The sequence below is a fragment of the Rattus norvegicus genome, chromosome 9 (assembly GCF_021556685.1).
Source record: "Rattus norvegicus strain SHRSP/BbbUtx chromosome 9, alternate assembly SHRSP_T2T, whole genome shotgun sequence".
Taxonomy (NCBI): domain Eukaryota; kingdom Metazoa; phylum Chordata; class Mammalia; order Rodentia; family Muridae; genus Rattus; species Rattus norvegicus.
Window position 1 is genome coordinate 91298544 of NC_141542.1, and position 26457 is coordinate 91325000.

Sequence of the window (26457 nt, forward strand, 5' to 3'; positions counted from 1 at the left end):
TAGAGCGCTTACCTAGGAAGCTCAAGGCCCTGGGTTCGGTCCCCAGCTCCGAAAAAAAGAACCAGAAAAAAAAAAAAAAAGTACACTTTTTAAAAAAAAAAAGTTAATTTATTTTTATTTTATGAGCATTGATTAGTGTTTTGCCTGTGATGTGAATGCTGGGAATTAAACCCGGGTCCTCTGCAAGAGCAGCCAATGGTCCTAACCACTGTGCCATCTCTCCAGCCCCAACTCTAGGAATTAAAAAAAATAAAGACAGTTTTTGCCAAAATTGAGAAGCAAAAATAGCTTCTATTTTATAACTATTTGAATTTAAGCATTCTTCTATAGGACTATTGTTTCTTTTTATTTCTTCTTTGTGAACTGCATATAGTCATTCATTCATTCATTCATTCACTCATTCTCTCTCTTCTCAAGAGATCTTTCTGTGTAGCCCTGGCTTGCCTGAAATTCATTATGTAGATCTCTGTCTCAGAACATGCAGAAATCCCCCTCAATCCTGGAATTAGAGGTGTGTAGCACCACATCTAGTTTAAAAAACAAAACTAAACTAAACTAAAACCAAAAAACAATGAACTAAAAATTTAAAAATACTGGCTTTTAAAATTTTTTTACCTTAAAAAAAAATTCATTTATATAAAATTTGTATATACATGCATTCACATGTGTGGAGGTCAGAGGACAACTTGTAGGAGTCAGTTCTCTTTTTTTCACCTCATGGACTCTAGGGACTAAACACAGGTCATCCTGCTTAGTGGCAAATGTCCTTACTCACTGAGGCATCTTCCCAGACCTCTTAACTTGCTTATGTTAAAATGTCTCTCTCTTTTTTTTGAGACAGGGTCCCACTATGTAGCACTGGCTGGTCTTGAACTCAACTACCCTCTGTCTCCCAAGTACTGGGATTAAAAGTGCAAACCATCACACAGTGTGTTCAGGTCCTCTCTCTTTACCCCCCGGAGAAAAGTTTAGAATTCTCACATGGTCTAATTACCTAATTTCCCCAGCATCCTTTGCTATTATCCTATACTGCCAGAAGACAAAGTTTAACATTGTAACTGAGAGACAGCAGTTAAAACACGGAGTTTGCAAAAAATGAAAGTTGTAGATGTACAGAGGATAAAGAGAACTTCCCACTGGAATAAGTCATATGCCCACCTCTCAGCATGCCCTGGGTGTATGCCATACACAGGAAACTAGAGCAAGGAAACAGTTTCTTCTAGAAAGCCCTGCCAAACTCAGGATGGTTGAAGAGGCTGGGCCTTTGGCCCAATCCTTGGCTGGCTGAGGGTCAGCATGGAAGAAAGCCTCCCCAAGGACCATAAGAGCAAAGACAAGCCAAATTGGCAGAGGCGTCAAAAAGGTTTCTTGTTCTGGATTACTGCCCAGAAGACACAAAGCTCTTTTGGGATAAACTTTGCCAAAAGTTTGTTACAAGGCTGCACATACCTTGCCAGCCATCCATCAACATGCACCAACTGCAAACCAAATTATAACATCTCAGGGTATAAAAATAGCATGTTACTTGTGTTCTCATCACATTCAAAGAGAAGGACCAAAATAGCACAGACAAAAAACCTCAAGGCTGTGTGTCCCACTGGCCTGGTAGCAACTAGTTTGTACCTGAGGTCTCTCCAGGAGCTCCTGGGGACAGAGTTCCAGCTACTGCTTCCACAATGATCTCCATGTTCCCTGGACCCTCTTCAGTAGCTGTGGCCTCAACCAGCAGACAGCCTGGGTCAGCAGGCAAAGGTGCAGGCTCCCCAGAAGCACAGGTATTCTGGACAGGGCCCAGGATTCCACGGTTTGAGAGAGGTGGGGGAATCAACAGTAGTTCAGAGCATAATCCATCCATCTCCCCAGTGCCGTTAGTCAGCTGGGATGCCAACGCTGGGTCCGTCATTATCACTGATTTGTGTGCTGTGGCCTCCTAAATGCTGACAAACCAGAAAACACACACATACACACACACGCACGCGCACACACACACACACACACACACACACACACACACACACACACACACACGGTTAGAACTCTTAATTTCTCTTAAGTTGGCCTCACACATTTAGGCATTTCCTTTTATAGCAACATGCCATACTTTATTATTCTAAATCTTCTCAAAACGACATTCAACACAAAAATATGAGAATAAAATCAGTAGAGAGTCAACAAGCTGAGGCTGACATTAAAGATTACAGGTTCTGTTTTTTGCTAAGTGACCCTTGCAACAAAGCTGAGTGGGTTGGAGGCTCTCTCTCTTACTACCTGATGACCTCATTATTCCTCAGTCTAGCTATAATATCCCTTCACTTATGGTCCTCACTGACCTATCTTTCCAGACATCCCTCCCATTCTGCCCTCCTAACCAGATGATTTGCCATTCTCTGACCCTTCTGAATTACAGACCCTTCTACTTTCTTGCCTCTCCCATTCAACCCATGGAAATCTCTTGCCTAGCTAATCAAATACTCCTGAAGCAAATAAACGTTTCTGCTTTGGATGCTTCCTAACATTCTGAATTTTCTCTTTTCTGGGGCCTGACCGCCTCTGTGTGTAGTTCTATTAGAAACCACACCGCATTGCTGTGGTCTCCTTATCAACCTCCTTTCCTAGATATATAGCTCAGCTGTCCAGAAAACAGTGGTGGATCCTCTGAAGCTGGGGTGGTCATCAGACACCTGATTTGGGGGCTGAAAACTGAACTCAGGCCCTCAGGAAGAACATCTTTTACTCTTAACCACTGAGCCATTTCTCTAGTTTCATACTTTTCTTTTAATGTGTTGCTGAAGATCAAACCCAGGGCTTTGTGCATGCTAAGGCGAGCACTGTACAGATGAGCTATTATATATCCCAAGTGCTGGATATGGAGCGTTGAGTAGTCCATTGACATTTTTCACTTCAACCAACACTAAGCACCAATAAACTAGGTAAGTCAGACAAAATAAAAATTTTAGTGGATCAGCCGAGTTGCAATAAACCCAGATATTTTAAACCAAGGTATCAAGCCAGTGGTTCCTCAAATGCAAGGTAAATTTCCTTTTCACTAACTTACTAAAGCCTCCAGTGGGCACACAACTGAGAAAAAAAAAGAATTAAACTGTATACCCTGTTAAACATGACTGAAATAAATGAGACAATCTTTTAAATTCCCAGGACTCAGGAGGCAGACACAGGCAGGTGTCTGTGAGTTTGAGGCCAGCCTGGAACAAACACATAGTGAGTTCCAGGACAGAGCTACACAGTGAGGCCCTGTTTCAAAAAACAAAACTGGGTCACCGAAGTTGAGTAAGAGCCAGGGGAGAGTGGCTATTCCTTATTCTGCAGAATCCATCCACTTAAAAACAAGAGGGTTGGAGAGATGGCTCAGCGGTTAAGAGCACTGACTGCTCTTCCAGAGGTTCTGGATTCAATTCCCACTAACCACATGGTGGCTTAATCTGTTATTAGGATCCGATGTCCTTTTCTGGTGTGCCTGAAGAAAGCAACAGTGTACTCACGTACATAAAATAAACAAATCTTTAAAAAAACAAATAGCAAAAGTACAGACAGGAATTCAGAAGGTGGCAGGGAAGGCCACTTGGCTTTTTGGAAATCACAGCCTCCACCGACTACTTATTATTGCTGCTCTAGCCAGTCTTCCAGTCTATCACATGGCCCCAGGAAGACGAGGCGAAGGAGGTAGGAGTGAGCCAGAAAAAAGTAACGTGCTTTCTTTGACACCGGAGAAAAAAAGGAACACAGAAGGCGCCCCTGAGTAAGCACCTCAGTTCCCACGCGCCTCTGGGCTTGGACTCACCGTGTGGCCTTGAACAGATGCACTTGCCTCGCTTCTCTGGGCCTCAGCTTTCCTATCTGTAAAGTGGAGGCGGCGACAGCCAAGTCACGAGATCCAGCGGAAAAGAAAGGCGTTTTGAAACCTGCAAGGCTTGGGATGATGCATCGTCACGATTATGGTCCTGAGGAGAGGCAGCGGATACCCGGGCGGGGCCCGGAGCTGTGACGCGACTGAGGCGCCCAAGTGCAGCAGAGATGCGCCCGAGCCCCGCTCATCGACGCGCTCCCCTCAGCACCTCCTCCCACGGCTTCCCACCTCCAAGGCCTATTCAAGCTGGGGCTAGAGAAACTTTTACCTCCAGCTCGCAGCGTCCGCACTTCCCCTGGTTCCCGCCGACAGCCGCTCTCTCACCTTCTACCCCAGGGCTGGCGGGAGCTGCATCTCTATGGTCCGACTGGAACTGGCGTGGCTCCTCAGGGGCCTTTGATGCGACCGCCCCCGGCCCAGGCGCCTCTGGGAATCTGACGTGTGGCGGTCACTCTGTCTCTCTTCGAGGCCCGTGCCACTCTATGGTTTCCCCTCTGTGTCCTTGAGTACCCCAGCGCTGAAGCGCCAAAGCGGAACCATCGAGAATTTCAGGGAAGAGTGGCAAGGACCTCGTGGTGGGTGTGGCAGGAAGTAGATTCTGCATTCGGGGGCGGGCCTAGAGGCGCTTATTCCGAGTACGGACTGGCGAAACCATCGAGTCTGAGGGCCAGAGAGTCATGAAAGTAAGGGGGCGGAGTGACAGATTTCTCCCGACCACGTTCCTGGGAGCGCGGGCTGGGTTGTGTAGGGTGTCCGGGAGTCAGCCGCTGTGTGTCAGGGTCAGTAGCCGGAGGCCAGGAGATCTTCGTCAGTGGCTGTCCATGCAAAAGTGTTTTGGAATTCTGGATCTCGGCTCTGAGCCTTAGCGGAGGTCACGGCTGTCAATTCACCGGTGTCCCGGCGTGCCAGACGGAGGACAGAGTGGCGGTGGAGGAGCGTTGCAGGAGAGGTGTGCCGGAAATAATTTGCTCCCCCTAACCCCTTGGGCATTAAGTTAGGCTTAGTCACATCTTATTGGGTTGAATTTGAAAAAGGCCCCGTGGAAGAAGTAGCCTATAAGATCTCAATTAAAAAGAATGCCTGGAATAAAGAAGATACCACAGAACTAAGTGAGCCGGAGGTAGATAGTGATTTGCATATCTGTCGAGGTGCTAGTAAAGGTAGGCATCCTAATGTGGACATCCCTGCATATCAGCTGTCCTATTCGAATCCAATGGGAGCAAGTCACAGAACCCAGTGGGAGGGAGCTGGAGTACAAGTGACAGAATTGTAGCGGGTCTGGGTTTGGTGGCAGGATGATGCAGGCACTAAAGGTCCATTCAGACATCACCTCAAGAACCAAAATAACTTGCATGAAATAGTTTAGGTGAGAAGTAATAGTCTGTACAGGACATTGGGAATGGAGTATGACGGAGAGAATATTTGAAAGGCGTTTCTGATGATAAGGCATGTATGTGGTCATTGACGGATCAATGGAGAAATCACCTTTGCTGATTCCATTCAGTGGGGACCCTTCTATCTCTGCTCTTGCCGGGGACCAAAGTCTTCCCTTTTTTTTTTTTTTTTTTTTTAAAGATTTATTTTATCTATTATATATAAGTACACTGTAGCTGTCTTCAGATACACCAGAAGAGGGCATCAGATCTCTTTACAGATGGTTGTGAGCCACCATGTGGTTGCTGGGAATTGAACTCATGACCTCTGGAAGAGCAGTCGGGTGCTCTTAACTGCTGAGCCATCTCTCCAGTCCAAGTCTTCCCTTTCTAATATCCTGGTGTCGAGCTGGTTCCATTGCTTCTTGGAGTTGAGAAACTCTCCTGGCAAAAAGTCTACCTGAAGAGCAAAATGGTGGGGTTTTACCCTGGAATTCCAACACCATTCCCACTCCACAAAAGGACACTGAAACAAAGTTCTGCTGAGCCGTCCGTCTTGCTTCTGTGGGAGGGAGCGGAGCAAGTTTGATCGCTCTGGTTTCTAAACTAGTCTTATGCTTTCTTCCAGTTCTGCTGTTCTCCATCTCTAGGTTTTGACAGTGCCTCAGAACCCGTGAGCATCTGTGTTTTTTCCTTTCAAGATGCCATTTACAGACTTTGTTCTGGCCCTCAAAGACAATCCCTACTTTGGGGCTGGATTTGGGCTGGTAGGTGTGGGTACAGCTCTGGCTATGGCCCGGAAAGGAGCCCAGTTGGGTCTAGTGGCATTCCGTCGCCATTACATGATCACACTGGAAGTCCCTGCTAGAGACAGAAGCTATGCCTGGTTGCTTAGCTGGCTGACCCGGCACAGCACCCGCACTCAGCACCTCAGTGTTGAGACCTCATACCTTCAGCATGAAAGTGGCCGAATCTCCACCAAGTTTGAATTCATCCCCAGCCCTGGAAACCACTTCATTTGGTAAGACTGGAAGTTAGGAAGAGCTCTGAGGAGAGGGTGGATCAATGGAAGAAATCGGGCCACTTTGACAATTTTATCCAGGTATCAGGGAAAATGGATCCGGGTAGAGCGAAATCGAGAAATGCAGATGGTGGACTTGCAAACGGGGACTCCTTGGGAATCTGTCACCTTCACGGCCCTGGGCACTGATCGAAAGGTTTTCTTCAACATCCTGGAGGAAGGTGTGAGATGGCACAGGCAGGCTTTCAGGAATGGGGAGGTTGGGCATCTGCTGCTTGCAAAGGAGGAATAAGGATCCAAGTCCTTGGGAAAAGGGTACAGGTCAGAGCTCTACCTAATTGAAGAATCAGCTGTGCTCAAGAGACTTACTGTTTTGTTTCCTTGCTCCCAGCGAGAGCCCTGGCTCTGCAGCAGGAGGAAGGGAAGACTGTGATGTACACAGCTGTGGGTTCTGAATGGCGAACCTTCGGTTATCCACGCCGGAGGCGGCCACTGGATTCTGTAGTCCTACAGCAGGGTCTGGCTGACCGAATTGTTAAAGATATCCGAGAATTTATTGATAATCCCAAGTGGTACATTGACAGAGGTAAGTGGCAGCTGGAATCTTGGCGAGGCTGTAGCCAGATGAAGTTACAGAATAGTCTAGCTCAGGTGAAGGGAAAGAAAACTTGTCTATGAGGGTATCTTTTTCTGATACTAGGACCACTGATAGGGAGCAGAGCTGAGGGTAAATGTGGACACCCGGGCCAGAGTACATGATTCACTTTAGGTCTTGTTTATCCTGGTTATATCCCTAGGCATCCCCTACAGACGTGGCTACCTTCTTTATGGGCCCCCTGGTTGTGGAAAGAGCAGTTTTATGTGAGTAGTCAAATTCTCTTGACTCTGAGAAACAGCCTTTGCAGAAAAACTGGACTGAAAGCATTAGAAATGAATCTGGGAACCAAGAATCAGGGTAAACATGAGATTCCCTAGGTGTGCATCAAGTGGGTATAGGAAACGCAGGCCTGTGTGGCCTACCTCCTAGGACTCTTCAGGCTACCTAGGACCTCCTTCCCTGTCATTGTCCACAGAACAGCTCTGGCTGGAGAACTGGAACACAGCATCTGCCTGCTAAGTCTCACAGACTCTAGCCTCTCGGACGACCGGCTCAACCATCTACTAAGCGTAGCACCCCAGCAGAGCCTGGTGCTCCTGGAAGATGTAGATGCTGCTTTTCTCAGTAGAGACTTGGCCGTGGAGAGTGAGTGAGGATGCTGGGGATGGGGAGTCTTTTGTTTTTAGTGTAGTGTGCATGTGTGTGCAAGCACATGTGTAGGCACACGCGTGTGGAGGTCAGAGAACGTTTTGAAGTCAGTTCTCACCATGTACCGTTTGTCTCTCTTGTTGCCATACTCCTGTCTCTGCCTTCAACATGCCTTAGTGTTTACATATGTGCCACTGGAAGCCACTGCATCCAGCTTTTTACTTGGATTCTGAGATCAAACTTGGGTCTTCAGACTAGTGTAGCTGCTTATTTGTTTTAACCACAGAGCTAGGTTCCTGACCCAGGAAAGTAGTTATTTAAGACACTGAGGGTCAGAAGTCAACAAGAAACATTTTTGGAGGCCTAAGTCAGCAACAAGAGGCTGATAAGTAGGGAGCTGAAGGGGATTTGGGGCTCCCTACTTATCAGCCTCTTGAAGGGGATTTTAACTGAGCCATGACCTTTCACATCCCTGTCATCCTCTAGACCCTGTAAAGTACCAAGGATTAGGTCGCCTCACCTTCAGCGGACTGCTTAATGCTTTGGATGGTGTAGCCTCTACCGAGGCTCGAATTGTGTTCATGACCACTAACCACATTGACAGGTAAGGAGACAGGAAGGCAAAGCTCCACTTGTACACCTCAGGAGAGTTGGGGGATTGAGGAGACTGTCTCAGGAGCTAGCAGGACTGTTGGCTGTGACTCTGCTTTTCCTTAGGCTGGATCCTGCCCTGATACGTCCTGGGCGAGTAGATCTGAAGGAGTATGTGGGCTACTGCTCACACTGGCAGCTGACCCAGATGTTCCAGAGGTTCTATCCAGGACAAGCGCCTTCTTTGGCTGAGAATTTTGCTGAACATGTCCTTAAAGCTACATCCCAGATTAGTCCTGCCCAGGTGCAAGGCTACTTCATGCTGTATAAAAATGACCCCATGGGGGCCATTCACAATGTCGAATCTCTGAGGTGACCCACCAGGCCTGTCACACGAATCTGGTTGGTGACCTTCTTCTTCCCATTGCTGTGTTTGTAATTGAGAATAAAACAGGAGTTGCCATAGCAGGTGCCTGCAAGATCTACATGTACCAGTGGTGGGGCCATGGCCTGAGCGAGGGAGAGGAGGAGGAGCGCCATTGGGAAAAGTAGATGCAATCATGAAAGGCCACACGGGTAAGATACACTGTTGCCTGGTGTTGTGGCACACACTCCCCCACCCCCATTTGTTTGTTTATTTTGTTTTGGAAACAGAGTTCTTTGTATAGTCCTGGCTGTCCTGGAACTTGTTCTATAAGCCAGGTAGAAGATCTGCCTGACTCTGACTCTTGAGTACTGGGATTAAAGGTATGCATGTGGTACGCACTTTTAATTCTAAAACTTGGGAAGCTAAGGTAGTAAGAGTGTTAAATCTTAAGATCCGGGCTAGAGAGATGGCTCAGCAGTTAGAAGCACTGACTGCTCTTCCAGAGGTCCTGAGTTCAATTCCCAGCAACCACATGGTGGCTCACAGCCATCTGGAATGGGATCTGATGCCCTCTTCTGGTGTGTCTGAAGACAGTGATGGCATACTCCTATACATAAAATAAATAATTCTTTAAAAAAAAAATCCTGGGGCTGAGGATTTAGCTCAGTGGTAGAGCGCTTACCTAGGAAGCACAAGGCCCTGGGTTCGGTCCCCAGCTCCGAAAAAAAAGAACCAAAAAAAAAAAAAAAAAAAAAAAAAAAAATCCTAAGACCAACCTAACACCACAGTGAGACTTTCCCCTTAAAACAACAGAAGTACTTGGGATGGAGCTCAGCTGGTAGAATGCTTGCCTGGTGTGCACAAACTGGCCATGATGGCAATGGCCTGGAATCCTACCACTCAGGAGATAGAGACAGAAAGATCTGGAGTTCTTCAACTATATAAAGCTTGAGGCTAGTCTGGGCTACATGGTACCTTATCTCAAAACCACCAGCCAGTCAGCTGAACAATGCATGTGTGCAAATGTGGGAATGGATGGAATTATTTGCTGTGTTACTTCTTAAGTATTCTGCACAAATGTCTTTTCAAACCTGACCACACTGGCAGGGAAGACCCTTTTACCCTAGTGTCTCTGGTGGACAGCCTTACAAGAAAGGTGGGAGCCCCTATCATAAAGAGTCATACCACATAAGCTAGCTGCTGTTAAGCAAAGGTCAAATCTCTTTATTGCCTCCCTCCCACCCCAGTTCCCTGTCCCCCAACAGTACTGCTAGGAACCTTCCTCAGATTCCAAGCCCAGGGGCTCCCTGCGAGTACCAGACCGGTATGCTCCCTGGCCCCGAGGTAGATGGGGATAGGAAGAACCAGGTGTACGGTTTTTGGAGCGTTCCCAGCGAGCACAGTCCCGAGTCCTGCGAGCTGAGGGGCCCTGCCAGCTACCAGGTCCCTTCTCCTGAGGATGACCTGTGAGGCCTTTGTTACGGGGTTCTGCCTTTAAGTCCACAGTCTCCTTGAGAGGCTTCTCAGGAGGTGGCAGTTCTTGGATTTCACTGGTACCTTTTGGGGCGCAGCACTCCCCGCCTTTTGGGTGCCTCCGATCATACTGTCGCCAGGAGCCACGACCAGGTCGTGGAGGATCTAGCATGGATTTCTGGGTCTCACCCAGCCTCTGTTGATTTGGCCCAGCCCCCGAAGTCTTCTCATAAACATACTGGGTAGCCATGGGTAAAGGAGTTGGCAGAGTTGATTGGGCAGCTAGGGAAGTAGATTGTTCTGCAGAAAGGGTATTAGGTGGTTGGGGTCCTCTTGAGACATCTACTACTGACTCAGGTTCAAGAGCAGCAGGAGGCTGGAGAGAAGAGAGGCAGAGGTGATGCATCAAGGGGGACCCCTCTCCACTATCAGCAACCATCATCAACCACAACCTTGCTAGCAGAAGAAAGCACACCCTAGGGCCATGGCATTCCTAAGAACTCTGGAGACATCTGAGGCCAAGGGGGAGCCTTTCCTCACCTGCTGAAGGCTAATGAAGTATCGGTTCCGTTCAGCCTCCAGGTCAATGATGCCACCCTTTTCCTGTTGCCTCTGATACAGCCGTTTGAGTTCTTCCTGTTGGCGCAAGCTCTCTGCACTGGGTTGGTATAACTCCTTACAGGAAAGGAAGCAAAAGGGCAGGAGGAAAAGAAACAAAATGAGAAAGCAGACAGATGACTTGAACCCTAACTCTTCTAGGATTGTCCTAGGGAGCTGCACAAGGTTCCTGTTTGTTTTTTTTTTTTAAAGATTTATTCATTTATTATATATAAGTACACTGTAGCTGTCTTCAGACACACCAGAAGAGGGCATCAGATCTCTTTACAGATGGTTGTGAGCCACCATGTGGTTGCTGGGAATTGAACCCAGGACCTCTGGAAGAGCAGTCAGGTGCTCTTAACCGCTGAGCCATCTCTCCAGCCCAGGTTCCTGGTTTTTTGTTTTGTTTTAGACAAGAGGTTCATATAGCTCAGAATGGTCTCAAACTCACTGTATGGCCAAGCATGACCTTGAACTGTTTATCCGTCCTGAGTGCCATGATTGTGAGTACACCACCATATACCAGGTTTTTTAGTGCACTGCTGGGGATCAAACCTAAGGCTTTCTGTGTGCTAGGTAAGTGCACTTCCAAATGAGCCATATTCCCAATACTCAGTTCTTGGTTTTGTTCCTCAGAGTTGGGCTTCTGAAGCCTTAGACTCCTGGTGGGGGCTGTGGCTTTGCAGAGTACTCTTAAGCAAGTCAAACCCAACTCCACAGAGAATTCAGCAGAGACAAGATGCCACTTCTCTCTCCTTAGAGAATGCCTGGCTTAGAGCAGAAGGAAAACCCTTACCATGGGTTGTTGGGGTTCAGGGGCTGCTTTCAGCGAGGCAAGATCATACACAAGGGGCTCCCTGCACACAGGACACTGCACACCGACTGCCTTCTAAAACAAGAGGAGAAATCACATCCTGCTCCCTGTCAGCCAGCCCGAGGGCTGGGACCAAAGGGCATAAGCGTTAGCTGCTTAGCAATGAGGTAGAACAGAGGAGAAAAGGGCTGCCTAGGGAGAGGTCTGGAAATGCAAGGCTTCATGCAATGTGTCAGTCCACACAAGGATGCCTTTCTTTCCGGACACGGGTAAGAATTAATCTCAAAGGTATCTAGAACTAAAAAGATGAAAGGACACCAAAGTAGAGGGCTGGAGATGGAGATGAGGTCTATGGGTACCGAGTGAGAGAGTGTGTCTGGTGATGTCTACCTGCTTGGTGACAACATGCTGTTGCTCCTGTTCCTGTGTATTCAGCTCTTGTTCCATGTGTTGGATGTACCTGGCAAGGCAGTGGCAGTGAAAGTAGTGATAACACGGTGTCTTGGTAAAGGCCTCCTTTTCCTGTGGGAAGACAGACGCAGGTCCTGCATTAGTGACCACTCACGAGCCCTTCCCAGTCTGCTCAACCTTATCCCAGATCCCAGCTGAGAAACCCACCTGGAAACCATAGAGGCAGATGACACACTGTCCATGGGGAATGTTGTTATCTGTGAGAATCTCCTTCCCCTTCTGAAAGGAGAGAAGATGTTGCTGAAACATGGAGGCAGGAGACTGTGAACACATCCCAGATACTTCTTCCAGGACTAGCTGGCTCCTATCCTGGTAATGTTTTACTTGCAAGGATCCCTCTTCTGTGCTGCCTCACTTGACCTTCCTGGTTTCAAAATCTAAGTCAATTACTTCTCTCACTAAGCACAGCTTACACAGTTTTCTTTCTCTTTTCTAAAGACAGGGTCTGATGTAGCCCAAGCCATCCTTGAACTTTAGCTAAAGGTGCTTTGAACTTACGGATTCTCTCGCTTCCACCTCCCAAGCGGTAGGATAGCAAGTGTGTGCCACCATGCCTTGGCTCAGCATATAATACCAACTACCCAGGAGACAGAAACAGGATGTCACAAGTTCAAGGCCTGCTTGACCACTTTGTGACTCATTCTCAGAATTAAAAAGGTTTAAACATGGTATGGATATAGCTCAGTACAAGAGCACTGGTCCAATGTATGTAAAACCTTAGGTTTGGACCTTGGTATAGAAAAAAGGAAAAGTACTGAAATTGAAGCAGAGAAAATGAGGGCTTGAGGACACACACCTTTAATCCCAGCAGTTGGGAGGCAGAGGCAGATGGCTCTCTCAGGCTGGCCAGAGCTACAGAGTGAGACCCTGCCTTGGTTAGCTAGAATCATCTGTGAAGAACCAAAACTGAGAAAATACCTCCATAAAAATGGCCTGTAGGCAAGCCATAGCCTATGGCAGATGCCTAGCAAAATGTGAGGCATTTTCTTAATTAATGAGTGATGGAGAAGGGCTCAGCCCATTGTGGGTGGGGCATCCCTTTGGTTGATGGTCCTGGGTGCTATAAGAGAGCAGTTTGAGCAAGAACAAGCCAGTAAGTAGCACCCCTTCATGGCTTCTTCCTGTCTCCAGGTTCCTGCCTGGAATTATTACTCTGACTTCCCCAGTCATGGACTGTTCTTGGAAGCATAAGATGAAATAAATGCTTTCTTCCCTAAGTTACTTTTGATCATGGTATTTTTAACACAGCAGTAGAAACCCTGAGACCAAAAATAAATAAATAAACAAACAAAAAGAGAAAGGGAACTGACAACTACAAGGGAGCTACTCGAACTACTTTTTTTTTTTTTTTTTTTTTTTTGAGACATAGGAATTATCTTTCTAGACTAATTGAGGCCTTGTGCAAACAAAGACTAAATGTACTGCCTACAGATATAATGTTGTCTGAAAGGAAGGATATTTTACCAGGCTATCACACTTTACCTCGATGAGTTCATAGAGCATGGCAGTGCCTAGTCCCTCCTTGGCCACATGGCCCAGGGCCTGTGAGATCCTGGGGGAAAAAAAAACAAGAAGAAGCCAATATGAAATCCACACCCTTCCTTCAGCTGGCTGAGCTGAATTTTGTATTGTCCCTGTTCCAACTAGCCCAACTTACTTGTGGATCTGCTCATCTGAAAGTCCTCGGGGGTTACGGATGGAGATCTGGGGCACCTCGTGGGGATACTGATGCAGAAAAGCAACGAACAGTCATGAATGTGATGCACGCTGGGGGCTCTCCCCTTCCTCCCTTGACTACTGTGCAGAGGCCGCCTCACCTGCACGGGGACCTGAAGAACCAGAGTAAAGCAGACAAACTGCGAATCCTGGACCTCTGCGGTGGCAGGGTGCAGAGTGATGAAGATCTCCCATGGTGATCTGCAGGTGGATGAAGTGAAGACGCAGGATGTGACTAGGCAGGGGCTTGAAAGCTAGGGAGGAGGGGGTGAGAGAGTAAAGCAGTAGAGGAATGCACATTGGGCTTGTTTCTCTGGGCTGGGGGAGGAAGGCTTAAAGGAATAGTAGATAAACTTTACCTCTGAGGCAAGGCTCAGAGTACCCTAAGTCCAGATTCTGTGTAGAATTCTCTCACGACTGAGACCCCTGCCCGCCCCTTGCTGAATACGTACCTGCCGTTCCCTTTCATCACCTGTAGTTCGTCCAGATAGATAGATTCTAATACTTCAACTTCAGAGGGAAGGACCCTGGAGAGTAACGGGGAGACTGAATCACCATTGCAATTCTCCCTACCTAAGCTGCCAAGGCTGATGAAGACTGACTTTTTTTAAAAAAAATCTGCCTGAATACATTCTCTGGCCAAATTATTCTTTAAAACTGGGAAGTGTTTCTTCAAGCCAGGTAGAAAGCATGGGAATTAAAGTTTTGGAGATCACACTGCCAACTTGAGAAAACACATTCCCAGAGGAATTAAAACTAACCAAACCGTAACCCAGGAGGAATGGGACCAATCAGAGGCAGGTTCTGGCTCCCTGCTTACATTTCTACAGCGTAGGTTATCCTTTAGTGGGTTTCCCTCTGACCTGCATATTTGACATTCATTCATTAACAAGGCTATCAATATTATTTCTGCCCACCTATATTACTGTATAGCACAGATCCCAGTGTTCTGGCTACAGCCAATATCTTGCCAGCACCAGTCAGTGTAAACATCCTCAAAAGGACATAGCAAGTTAAACAGGTCTAGGTAATATAAAAGCTATACTGTATTAGAAGAGTCATAGGCCTTGTAGCAAATAGTAGAGCAGAAACTATTTACCAAGCTATGTGGTCAGGTTACTTTTTTTAGAAGCCTGAGTTACACTGTCTACCACCTAGTGATAATACAGCATACTCACTAGGGCTACTACGAGAGGTATAAATGATTTGGTTATATAAACTGCACAATGTCTAAGACATAGTATCTAGTTTAAGTGACCCCCCCCCTTAAAAGGAAAAAGGGCTTAGTTTGAGGACCCCGAGTATACACATGATCCAGGATGTGTAGTTAGTCCTGATCATCATGGCCAAGACAGGGCTCGTGGTCCTGATATTAATCAGTGGGCTCACATTTAAACAGAAAAAACAGCGGTTATAACATCGAGGAAGAGTGATTGTCCACAGCGCTACCCAGGTGAATGAATATATATATATATCTGTATCTGCTTTCTTATACAGTTCCTCTCCACCGAGAAGGCGCGCACCCCACTATCACCTCTATCAGTAATGGTTACTATTAGCATTCTTAAGCCTTAGGCAGAAACCTTAAAATACAAAACTTATTATTTTACAAATTAAAAATAAGACATTCGTGCTGGAGAGATGGCTCAGCGGTTAAGAGCACCCAACTGCTCTTCCAGAGGTCATGAGTTCAATTCCCAGCAACCACATGGTGGCTCACAACCATCTGTAAAGAGATCCGGTGCCCTCTTCTGGTGTATCTGAAGACAGCTACAGTGTACTTATATATATAAAATAAATGAATAAATTAAAAAAATCTTAAAAAAAAATAAGACATTCTGGCTACTATAGACTACTGCAAACACTGTTACTCTGTCATGGCTCAGGTGTCCCTTCATATGTTAGAAGTCCCTCCCAACATTGAAAAGCACTAGTCTGGCTGGGCTCCCTAAACCAACAGAACACTGAGGTGCAGCCGCAGGTAAGACTTCCTTCAGTACTTTGCCCACCTTAGGTCAGCTGAGTCTTGGATGTCAGATATAGACTAGGAGTAAATAAGGTCAGAGGTTACAGATGGGGGTCAACAGTAGGCTGTCCTAATACTAACAGTGTAAGGCCTCAACTCAGATGTCCTTTGGGCTACCTTAGTCTCTCGCAGTCTTATACTTAGGCAATTAATGAGAAGCAGGCTTATGCATATTACAAATCCACAGTGATCCTCCCAAGTACTCTATGAGGTAATGCCACACCCACTTTTTTTTTTAATAGCTGACACTGAGCTAGCTGGTTTGGTCGGCATCACATCAAGCTAATTAAATACGAAGTGAGCACATTTTTATCTTATGTCCAAAATCCAAAATCCTTAAAGGTTTTTGGTTTCTTATTAAGAATGCTCGAGAGAGTAGGAGATCTTATGAGGGGAGTAAGGCTTTTCTGACAATAGTTATTAGTGCTGTTGGTTATATGGGAAGATTGAAAAACGCATAGACAGAAATGGTCTGGTCCATGGGGCAGGGTCCTAGAGGCACGAGGAGTGCGTCCGTTCCTAGAGGCGGGAGGTGTGATGATGAGCAACCATCCTCCAGTGCCCAGAAAATCACATCAGGGAGAAGTGGGGCGGGGTAGGCCCGTAGAGTGGGCAATCGGGTCGATAAGGCGTGGGCCCAGCTGGCCAGGCCGCTGTAGACCCAGTCCCTTCCCAGATCGGCGTCCCTCCACCCTCCGTTCCCGGTTCAGTAGCTCGCCTACGAAAGGATGTCAGGGTCTCTTCCATCCCTCTCCCTATGATCCACCCTTTATGCCGGTGGTTCGGACGGTCCGAAGCTGTTGCTAGCTCCCAGCACCAGATCCAGGCAGCCAGCCAAAACCTATGACCCAAAGTTACCAGTCCTCTTCCCCGGCAGCTGTAGACGCAGACGCCGCCATGTCTTCTCCGGCTCTTGGCCGGAACCGGAAACACCTTTTGGGAAGTTAGAGGCGGAAAACTAGGGCGGGGCGGAGTAAAAGAAAGCTGGCGCCGTTTCTAGGCAACTGCAGACTCTAGATCCTTTGTGGGGTCTGCTAGCCAAGCGACAGAAGTGCCCTAGAAAGTGCTAATGGGCGGTTCGCATCTGTCACACACCTCTGAGAGCTTTGTCCTCTAAACTTCTGACCAGTTCCAGGGAGTAAAACTGGTAAGAGTGTGGGAAACTAACGAGAGCTGCAACGGAATGGAGAAAAGTAACGCAGGCAGCTGGGAGGGACCCCGGTAGAGGCCCAGGGCCACCAGCCCTCAGTCTGGGCAGTTTGAAGGTCTAGGCTGGGGGCAGGGTAGGGGACCTCGGGTCAGGATCGGAGTGGTGTTGCTGGGCCAGCTGAGGATATCAGGGACTTGGGAGAGCAAAAAAGGAGCATGTTGGTGAGCATTGCTAGAGAGGGGAAAGGGGACACCGGGCACCTAGCCTGGGTGGGGGTGCCCGAGACATTCTAAGACCTGATCATCTTTCCACCCTGGTCATGTATTCGAGGCCTTGGTTATTGTGAAAAACAGGAGAAAGCAAGGCTGATAACGTGTATCTTTCTCCCATGTTGTGGGCCAGGCCTCCCAGATGTGTGGAACCATCCCTGGATCTATAGCTCTTTGTCACCGTCTTCTTTCTGCCTTCTGAGAGACCCTGAAACCCTTGCCATGGAAAAGTACCACGTTTTGGAGATGATTGGAGAAGGCTCTTTTGGGAGAGTGTATAAGGGCCGGAAAAAATACAGTGCTCAGGTAGTGAACAAGGATATCTTTTAAGTGGGATTTGGTGACCCACTTGTCCAGTAAAGACTTGGGACAGAAGGGCTGCACGGTGTATATTTCTAGACCCTGACTCCAGCATACTTCCTAGGGTATATAGGCTCAGAAATTTGATTTCTTGGAATCAAATCCCGGCCTTAGAACTAGGGGCAAACTACCTAACCATTCCATGCTTCAGTTTCCCCAAACTGTACACTGGGGGAAGATTGATAGGGTCTGAGGATTAAATGTACTTTACACTTAATCACTTAATACGATGCCTGACATCTACTGAACGACAAAAATTATAACTGTCCTTTGTATGACCTACGAAGATGACCCCTTGAAGTCCTTCCATCTCTCCATCTTCTTTCTCCTTCCCCCACATCTCACCTGAGTCCTTTGCTTATGTCAGAAAACCTCTGCCAGGGTCCCATCAAAGGGATCTATTTGCCAGTAACTGTTTCCCCCAGTGATGGGTTGACAAAGCCAGAGTAAATCCATAGTCCCCTAGTGGGGAAAGTGGAGGTGGGAGGGTAAGTATGTGTTTGCATTCATACTAAGAGTTGGTCCAGAAGTATAAAGTCTTGAATCATGGCACTCTGAGATAAAGCTTAAAGTATTTACACACACACACAGAGAGAGAGAGAGAGAGAGAGAGAGAGAGGGGAGGGAGAGAGAATGTGTGTTTTATTTGGGGTTACTTAAACAAGTATAAATGAGGGTTTACCCACAGGAGCAGAAATGACTCACAGACGGCTGTAACACCAAAGCCCGCCCCAGCATGTGTGATAGCTCATGCAAGCTGGACGCCTCACCCAGTGCCAGTTAGAGGCAGCCTGACAGAATGAAGAGTGTCTTAGGCAGCTCAGCCGGCATGAGAGTTTCTTGCACTTCTTGATGGTGTAGTTAGGCCTTGACTCTTCGCTTTGCCACTGACAGGTGGTGGCCTTGAAGTTCATCCCCAAACTGGGGCGCTCAGAGAAAGAGCTGAGGAATCTGCAACGAGAGATTGAAATCATGCGGGGTCTGTGGCATCCCAACATTGTGCATATGCTTGACAGCTTCGAGACTGACAAGGAGGTATGTTTTGATGGTATTGGGTTGCCTCTCTCCATGCCCGAGGAGACCAGGCATTTCCCATCCCAAGAGTGCATGACTGTTCTGTCAGTGCTATGCTGCCTTCTCCTCACAGGTGGTGGTGGTGACAGACTATGCTGAGGGAGAGCTCTTTCAGATTCTGGAAGATGATGGAAAACTTCCTGAAGAGCAGGTATGCTTCCTGGCTCAAATGTTCCCACACTTTGGATCTCTGTCTCGGTGAGGAGCTAGGATGCAAGCTGAGGCCGTCAAGGTTTATTTGTGTGTGTGTGTGTGTGTGTGTGTGTGTGTGTGTGTGTGTGTGTGTCTGTCTGTCTATATGTATGTATTATGTATGTCTTTCTCTTTATAGTGTATGTGCACATATGTGTAGGTGCATGTGCTCACACATGTGCATGCATGTAGAGTCCAGAGGTTAGAGTCTTCTTCAATTGCTCTCAATATTTTGAAAGTCGATCTCTTTTTTTTTTTTTTTTTTTTTTTGGAGTTGAGGACCGAACCCAGGGCCTTGCACTTGCTAGGCAAGCGCTCTGCCACTGAGCTAAATCCCCAACCCAAGTCGATCTCTTATTAAGCCTGAAGACTGTTGATGATTGGCTGGGCTGACTGGCCAGCAAGCTCTAGGGACCTGCCTATCGTTACCCTCTCCCCAAAACAACAGGGTTATAGGTGTGGGAGACCAGGCCCAGCTTTAAAGGCAAATGCTAAGAACCCAAACTCAAGTCCTCATGCTTGTGCGGTGGCCATTTCACCAGTGGAACCATCCTCTCAGCTCTGACAATTCTTTTTTTTTAAATTTTATTACTGTATGAGTGCTCTGCTGTATGGATATCTGCAGGCCAGAAGAGGGCATCAGATCCCCCTTATAGGTGGTTGTGAGCCACCAACTGCTTGCTGGATATTGAACTCACGACCTCTAGTAGAGTAGTCAGTGCTCTTAACCACTGAACCATCTCTCCAGCCCCTGACAGTTCTTCCATTTTATTTTGTGTGTGTGTGTGTGTGTGTGTGTGTGTGTGTGTGTGTGTGTGTGTGTGTGGTGTAGTGTATGTGGGGGGAGGTATGTGCATATACATGCAGACCAGAGCACACAGATAAGAGGATAACTGTAGGAGTCAGAGTCTCCTTCCACCCTGTGGGTCCCAGGGATTGAACTGAGATCACTGGGCTTGGCATCAAATGCCTTTACCCACGGAGCCGTCTCACCAGCCATTTTCTGAAGAGTACAAGACTCGGGCTGGAGAGATGGCTCAGTGGTTGAGATCACTGACTGCTCTTCCAGAGGTCCTGAGTTCAATTCCCAGCAACCACATGATGGCTTACAACCATCCATTATTGGATACAATGCACTCTTCTGGTGTGTCTGAAGACAGTGACGGTGTACCCATATACAATAAAATAAATCTTAAAAAAAAAATAGAGTGCAAGACTCTAGCTATATCTGCAGGCAGTATAGTGTGGGAGTAAAGTATTTAAACCCTGGAGCCACAATATCTGGGTATAAATAAATCTTAACTTTGCCCCTCACTAGCTGGGTCCCCATGGGCAAATTACTCATGTCTTTGTGCTTAGTTTCTCCATTGGTAAAATGACAATAATAATAATACCTACCTTGTAAGCTATTTGGGGATTAGTGGTTTAGTTCATCAAAATGAGAAATAGCTATTATTAATACTGTAGATATCGGTCATGGTTACTATGCCTTTAAGGAAGGAAGGCCAGTTTTAGAGTGGTGAGAGAAGATTACTGTTAGGTTAGGATTCGCCCTTACGACAAAGAGGCTGGCAGTGGGAATTGTTTGAGGAGTGTCCCTACAATCACTCTAGACATTTCTTTATACTCTTCACAAGTAGGTGCCCTCCAACCCCAGAAATCTCCTCACTGTAAGCAGTCACCTTATACTGGGACGGTGTAGCTCAGTTGGTAGAGTACTTACCCAGCATGCATTATGCTCTGGGTTGGATTCCCAGTACACATAAAACTGGACTTGGTAGCACATACATACAGTCTCAGCACTGCTGAGGTAGAGGCAAGCGGATCAGAAGCTCAAAGTCATCCTCAGTTACATAGCAAGTTCTAGGCCAGTTTGGGGTCTATGAGACTCAACCAAACCCAACCAAATAAAAAACCTTACTGGTGGGGTTGGGGATTTAGCTCAGTGGTAGAGCGCTTGCCTAGCAAGCCCAAGGCCCTGGGTTCGGTCCCCAGCTCCGGAAAAAAATATAAATAAATAAATAAAAAAACAAACAAACAAACAAAAAAAAAAAAACCTTACTGGCTCGTTTGCCGTGTTTGAGTGTTCGTGTATCTTGAGAGGAAGTTTCCCTTATTTAAAACGGTTAATGTGCACAGAGTATTTCCTTCATGCCAGCCCATTCTGAGCATTGCTGTACGTGCTTTACCTCCGTTAGTCTGGACACTAGCACTGGGCGGTACATGCTGTGTTATTCTCACCTTCTAGATGGTGACTCTGGGAAAGCACAGAAGAATTTGTTCATGGTCACGCAGCCAATAAGAGAAATACAATAGATTCTCCTTGAATAAATAAATGAGCAAATAAAAGGATGAATTAAGGGGAACAGAAACCCAAGGAGGCTATAGAGAACCATGAGGTTCCAGAAGAGAAGAGAACAGAAAACCAAACTAGCCTCGGCTCCGGAAGTCTTTGGCTTGTCAGCTGACTCTGTCCTCTGACCTTTTCTTTCACTTGTCTGACCCCTAGGTTCAGGCCATCGCCGCCCAGTTGGTGTCAGCCCTGTACTATCTGCATTCCCACCGCATCCTACACCGAGACATGAAACCTCAGAACATTCTTCTCGCCAAGGGCGGTGGCATCAAACTCTGTGACTTTGGGTAGGGTTTCTGAGCTTCCGTCTGTGCTTCTCCTTCAGGGAGTCCTAGACTCTCCGCTGGGCTTACATAAGCCTCAGGTTAGAACCAGAGCTGGAGGCTGGGCCTTTGGAACTAATTGAAGGTACTGTGTGTGTCTCCTTTGGTTCAGCTTATCCCATAGCTAACATGTAGTAAATGGCCAGATTTTTTTTCTATTCTCTCTCTCTCTCTCTCTCTTTCTTTCTTTCTTTCTTTCTTTCTTTCTTTCTTTCTTTCTTTCTTTCTTTCTTTTTTAAAGAACTCATTATGGAACTCACTCTGTAGACCAGGCTAGCCTCAAACCCAGAGATCCACCCACCTCTGCCTCCCAAGGGCCGGAATTAAAGTCATGCACCACCACTGCCCAGCTTAATTTTCTTTTTAAAAATATTTTTATGACATTTATTTATTTGTTGTAGTATGGAGATGTGGGGACTCATGCTCCATGGCATGCTTGCAGAGGTCAGAAGACAACTTGTAGGAGTCACTTCCCTCCTACCATGTGGGTCCTGGGGGTGGAATTCTGGTCATCAGGCACCTGTCCCCAGGTGTGATTTTCCAAATGTGAGTAGGTCTCGGTGATCTTCTTTTTCTGTATTTCTATCCTGTCACCTCTGCAGATTTGCCCGAGCTATGAGCACCAACACCATGGTGCTGACCTCAATCAAAGGCACACCGCTCTATATGTCTCCAGAACTGGTGGAGGAGCGACCATATGACCACACGGCAGACCTCTGGTCTGTAGGCTGCATCCTGTATGAGCTGGCTGTAGGCACACCTCCCTTCTACACCACCAGCATCTTTCAACTGGTTAGCCTCATTCTCAAGGACCCTGTGCGCTGGCCCTCCACCATTACTTCCTGCTTCAAGGTAATGGAAGATGACGTCTATATCAGAAACCTGCCCTCCTCTCTTCCTACCCCCTTTCCAAAACCTACTTCCCAAAGTTGGCGCAGGCCAAACAGCTTTGCTTTTCTACTGCAGGTGCACAGTCCCTGGAGGCTATTGTAAGAGTGTGTTCTAAGGTCTGCTGGATTTAAGGATGATAGCTCCTGCAGCCTATGCCAGCAGGCTGTGCTTTACCACAGTAGGAAGTCATTTCAAGCCACGAGGAGAGAAGAGCTACTGGGCTGTTACATTCCCCAGTCCCTCTGATCCCCTATCAGAGACAGTGTCAGATGCAATGCAGGTGCTCCCCACGCTGTTTTTAGTGCTCTGCAGTGGCTAAAGTGGCTGGCGATTAGGGGTGGGTGACAGGAAGTGGGACCTAGCAGGTTGGTGGGGGGAGAAAGGGCAAGGCTGCGAGCCTCAGCAGGAGTTAAGTACACGCTTCTCCCAGAATGAATCTCATTATGAGTTTCTCTGACTTATCTAAGATGGATGGTGCTCAAATAACTTTAAAACAAGTTAAATAAAGGAGCTTTAACTGAGGGACATACACTAGGACTTTCGTTCCTCTTCAGGCAGCTTTGCAGGGGCCTTCAGAGACAGCTGCGATTGCTCCAGTCACCGTGTCTTAGCAGTGTGCTCACAGCCTATTAGCACATTCTCTTCTGTTTTGGCTTATGTATTTAGTTCTATTTTTTAAATTACTCTTTCTTAAAAGATTTACTTTTATTTAAGTGCGTGTCTATTCGTGCAGGCACCCTCAGAGGCTACAGGGGTCAGATCTCCTGGAGCTACAGGCAGTTGTGAGCTGTGTGATGTGGGCACTGGGAACCCAACTCCCATCCTCTGGAAGAAGAGCAGTGAGTGCTCTCAAGCACCCAGCCATCCTCCAGCTCCTACCTTCCCTTCTTGCTCCGCATCTAATTAAGGGTTTCATCCTAACACATAGACCCTTTCTGTTCCTCCCTGATCTGAAAATTCACTGAAAGATTTCTGTGTTTGAGTGTTCCCTATACATCCTTGAACCATTGCTTGTTTGTGTACGAGTATATGTGTTTAGCCGTACATACATTCAACTGTTCACATCCATCCACAGACCATCCAGGACTGTGATGTTTGCTTTCTGAAGAAGACAATTCAAGCAGCATCCCCTCTTCTAGATTTTCCTCCCTACTCCCCAGAGTTGATAGTGCACAGAGATTTGTTTTTACTCGTGGATTATGGAATGTCTGTGGATAGCAGTTACGGCCCCCTAGGAGATGAAGGCAGTGGTCTGTCTGGGATCCTACAGGGAGCCTTGTTAAGGTTGTGTTTGAGCTGCTGTAAGAACAGGTGCACGAGTTGGCTCATCAGTACTGCTGAGAGGTTAGGGAGAGCCTGGAGAGAAGGGCTGGTAAAGTTTGATTTCTCTCCACAGAACTTCTTGCAGGGGCTGCTCACTAAGGACCCCCGGCAGCGTCTGTCCTGGCCAGACCTCTTACATCACCCCTTTATTGCCGGCCGTGTCACCAGTGAGTCATCAGGGTTCCCGGGGCCCTGGCCCAGTTTCTTCCCTCCCTGCTCTCTGGATGCCACACCTCTTTCCTCTCCCAACTTGGACTTTACTCCTTATGCCTTTACCATTCCTGCTTTTCGTTTATTTGTCAACATAGCCTTTTCTCACAGAGGCCTAGAGACACTGATGTCCCTTGCCAAGTAGACTCGATGACTGCAGCCCCAGAACAATTATGTCTTCTCTTCCCTCTATGCAGTAATAACCGAACCAGCAGGCTCCAACTTGGGCACCCCATTTACTAGTCGCCTACCCCCAGAACTTCAGGTCCTAAAAGATGAACAGGCCCATCGACTGGCACCCAAGGGTAACCAGTCCCGCATCCTGCGCCAGGCCTGTAAACGCATGGCTGAAGAAGCCAAGCAGAAGGTGTGTGGGTCCGAGGAAAATATATAACAGGGGCAGGCTAGAGTTTGGGTACGTGGGAAGGGGAAGATACGACTTTTAGTGAATTAGCAAAACGATCTGAAGAGCCTAAATAGTTCTCTTGTCTCCTACCCAACCCTAGGAAGACCAAAATACAGGATCCACCCTTGATCAAGAAGCTAGGCTCAGCAAGGTGACACCCAGCACAGCCCCTGTGCCTGGTCTAAAGGCCACTCCTCAGGAGTCAAGCCTCTTGGCTGGCTTACTGGCTTCAGAAATGAAGAACAACTGGGAAGACTGGGGGGCTGGAGAAGCACCCCCTACACCTCGGTGAGAAGGGTAAAGCAACTTGTGTGTGTGCATGTGTGAGATTTTCAGCAGAACTCTGGCAACGATCACAGTGTGAAACGGCTCTGTCGTTAGCCATAGCCTAAATATAGATAGATAGATAGATAGATAGATAGATAGATAGATAGATAGATAGATAGATAGATAGATAGGGCTTTGGAAGTATGAGTCCTAGATTCTTGGGTTCTGACACACCAGAAGAGGGCATCAGATCCCATTACAGATGGTTGTGAGCCACCGTGTGGTTGCTGGAATTTGAACTTAGGACCTCTGGAAGAGCAGTCAGTGCTCTTAACTGCTGAGCCATCTCTCCAGTCCCTCTAATTCTTTCTTGATTCAGAAAATTTGAGAAATCTATGTCTCAGTTGTACTTTGAAGGGATAAGGACCACTTCTGCCCAAAAGGGAAGATTATTCGAATGGAAAGTCATGAATAAAACACAAATCTACTTGAGAGTAGATCAGACTGGGAGGGCAGTCAAGAATCCGTGTGTGGGGGGCTGGGGATTTAGCTCAGTGGTAGAGTGCTTACCTAGGAAGCGCAAGGCCCTGGGTTCGGTCCCCAGCTCCGAAAAAAAGAACCAAAAAAAAAAAAAGAATCTGTGTGTGGATGTTAACATATACTGTACTGTCCGTATCCCATAACCCTCTAAGAAACAACCTCTATCTATGTGTACAACTGGTTCCTCTAGGCCTTTTCCTGAGCCTGGAGGGAGGTACAGAGCAGTGAGCCTTAAGCCTCACAGTCCGGAAGTTGTCTTACTCCCAGGCTTGTTTGGCAGGGAAAACCACATCACCTTGGAGTGTGAACAAGCCTTCCCTGAGCTGAGGCCAGAGACGATGGGTCGGCGGAGCACCGATGCAGTGGATCCTGAAAACGAGGTGGGGCATTAGGTCTACATGCATGATTTCTAGAACAATATGAGCTGTAAGCATAAGCTCCCTTAGTGCTAAAGAGAACCTTGTTGACATATCATGTGAACACGTAATTCTCAAAAATCAGAATGCACAGATAAAGGTGGAGGTCCTAAGGTAGATGTTAGCACATTCCCTATAGTTCCAGGTTTTGGAAGGATGAGAGGATCCTCCTTCAGGAAGATAAGAGAAGAGAATTTCCTGAGCCTAGGAATATCCAGCTAGCCTGGGCTATATAATATAACCTTTTCTTAAAAAACCAAAACGTAAATAAGAACGAAGGTCTCTGTTGAACTGTACACATTCCAAAGATGGCTCCCTTACTAATCTCCTTTCCAGCGTCAAGCTTTCTTACTGTCACACATATGTACATACATGTATGCACATGCATGTTCATGTACATACATGTATATAGATGTACTTACATGTACATGTGCAGTTTGGTGCTCTCTACATTATCCTGTGTGTGTTGCCTTACATTGTGCCTCTGTTACCATATGATCTATTTTAGGCCTCGATTCTACATCATAGTACGTATTTCTTCTTCAACCTTTTGTGTCTATGGTAGAGTTCTAATTTTTATATTTTGAAATAATTTCAGCTTGTATCATGGGGCTGAAAAGGTGGCTCAGCAGTTAAGAGCACTTGCTCGGGGTTGGGGATTTAGCTCAGTGGTTAGAGCGCTTGCCTAGGAAGCCCAAGGCCCTGGGTTCGGTCCCCAGCTCCAAAAAAAAAGAACAAAAAAAAAAAAAAAAAGAGCACTTGCTCTTGCAGAAGCCCCTGGTTCGATTCCTGCTACCAGTGTAGTAGCTGGCTCACAACCAATCCAATACCTTCTCTGACCTCCTCGGGCATCAGGCATGTGCATGATGCATAGACATACATGCAAGCAAACACATTAAAAGACAATAATGATAATTATGGGACTATAGAGTTCCCTTATATCCTTACACTTGTCTCTGTCTATTTTGTGCTGCCAAAACAGAATACCAGAGCCTGGTAATTTATAATGGACAGAAATTCCGTTCTGAGGCTGGGCGGTCTGAAGTGAACCTTGTTGGCAGGCTCATTCTCTATGCTTCTAAGATGCCTTGAGTGCCACATCCTTTGTAAGTTTTAGAGA

General features: G+C 47.0%; 4 protein-coding genes across 45 annotated transcripts in view; 2 read left to right on the forward strand and 2 right to left on the reverse strand.

Moving 5' to 3' along the window:
- The window catches only part of Zfp142 (zinc finger protein 142), a 23753-nt gene extending 19350 nt beyond the window's left edge, over window positions 1–4403 (reverse strand). For 3 of the 26 annotated variants that reach the window (XM_087566300.1, XM_087566291.1, XM_087566283.1), the window contains exons 1-3: window positions 4190–4403; window positions 3800–3928; window positions 1624–1930 (exon numbers count right to left, since the gene is read on the reverse strand). Coding sequence is in view for 13 of the 26 variants with exons in the window: in XM_087566283.1 (XP_087422409.1) it covers window positions 1624–1903 (280 nt within the window). In the remaining 13 variants the exon portion in view is untranslated. 26 annotated transcript variants of the gene reach the window in all.
- Window positions 4404–4583: 180 nt separating this feature from the next.
- Bcs1l (BCS1 ubiquinol-cytochrome c reductase complex chaperone) lies at window positions 4584–8561 on the forward strand. 2 transcript variants are annotated; one of them, XM_087565393.1, is made up of 8 exons: window positions 4584–5025; window positions 5867–6259; window positions 6341–6480; window positions 6651–6845; window positions 7057–7120; window positions 7333–7502; window positions 7992–8109; window positions 8223–8561. In XM_087565393.1, the coding sequence occupies exons 2-8, from the start codon at window positions 5940–5942 to the stop codon at window positions 8470–8472; spliced, it is 1257 nt and encodes a 418-aa protein (XP_087421519.1). In that variant the 5' UTR covers window positions 4584–5025; window positions 5867–5939; the 3' UTR covers window positions 8473–8561. The 2 variants fall into 2 exon arrangements, with proteins under 2 accessions (XP_087421519.1, NP_001007667.1); NM_001007666.1 differs by having other exon boundaries at window positions 4584–4814.
- Window positions 8562–9657: 1096 nt separating this feature from the next.
- Rnf25 (ring finger protein 25) lies at window positions 9658–16494 on the reverse strand. 10 transcript variants are annotated; one of them, XM_087565402.1, is made up of 11 exons: window positions 16422–16494; window positions 15547–15581; window positions 13990–14064; window positions 13639–13791; window positions 13479–13546; window positions 13304–13373; window positions 11969–12040; window positions 11741–11872; window positions 11333–11422; window positions 10477–10611; window positions 9662–10312 (listed from the first exon to the last, which is right to left on the reverse strand). In XM_087565402.1, exons 6-11 carry the CDS (start codon window positions 13322–13324, stop codon window positions 9734–9736), a joined length of 1029 nt encoding a protein of 342 aa, XP_087421528.1. In that variant the 5' UTR covers window positions 13325–13373; window positions 13479–13546; window positions 13639–13791; window positions 13990–14064; window positions 15547–15581; window positions 16422–16494; the 3' UTR covers window positions 9662–9733. The 10 variants fall into 10 exon arrangements, with proteins under 10 accessions (NP_001012004.2, XP_087421528.1, XP_087421524.1 ...); XM_087565398.1 differs by having other exon boundaries at window positions 11333–11425; NM_001012004.2 differs by lacking the exon at window positions 15547–15581 and having other exon boundaries at window positions 9658–10312; window positions 11333–11425; window positions 13639–13738; window positions 16422–16470.
- Window positions 16495–16533: 39 nt separating this feature from the next.
- The window catches only part of Stk36 (serine/threonine kinase 36), a 27169-nt gene continuing 17245 nt past the window's right edge, over window positions 16534–26457 (forward strand). For 2 of the 7 annotated variants that reach the window (XM_087565408.1, XM_087565410.1), the window contains exons 1-10: window positions 16534–16710; window positions 17116–17288; window positions 18237–18377; window positions 18490–18567; window positions 21118–21248; window positions 21887–22136; window positions 23572–23665; window positions 23906–24075; window positions 24215–24411; window positions 25202–25301. In XM_087565408.1, coding sequence (XP_087421534.1) covers window positions 25260–25301 — 42 coding nt within the window. In that variant the 5' untranslated portion in view covers window positions 16534–16710; window positions 17116–17288; window positions 18237–18377; ... (5 more) ...; window positions 24215–24411; window positions 25202–25259. 7 annotated transcript variants of the gene reach the window in all.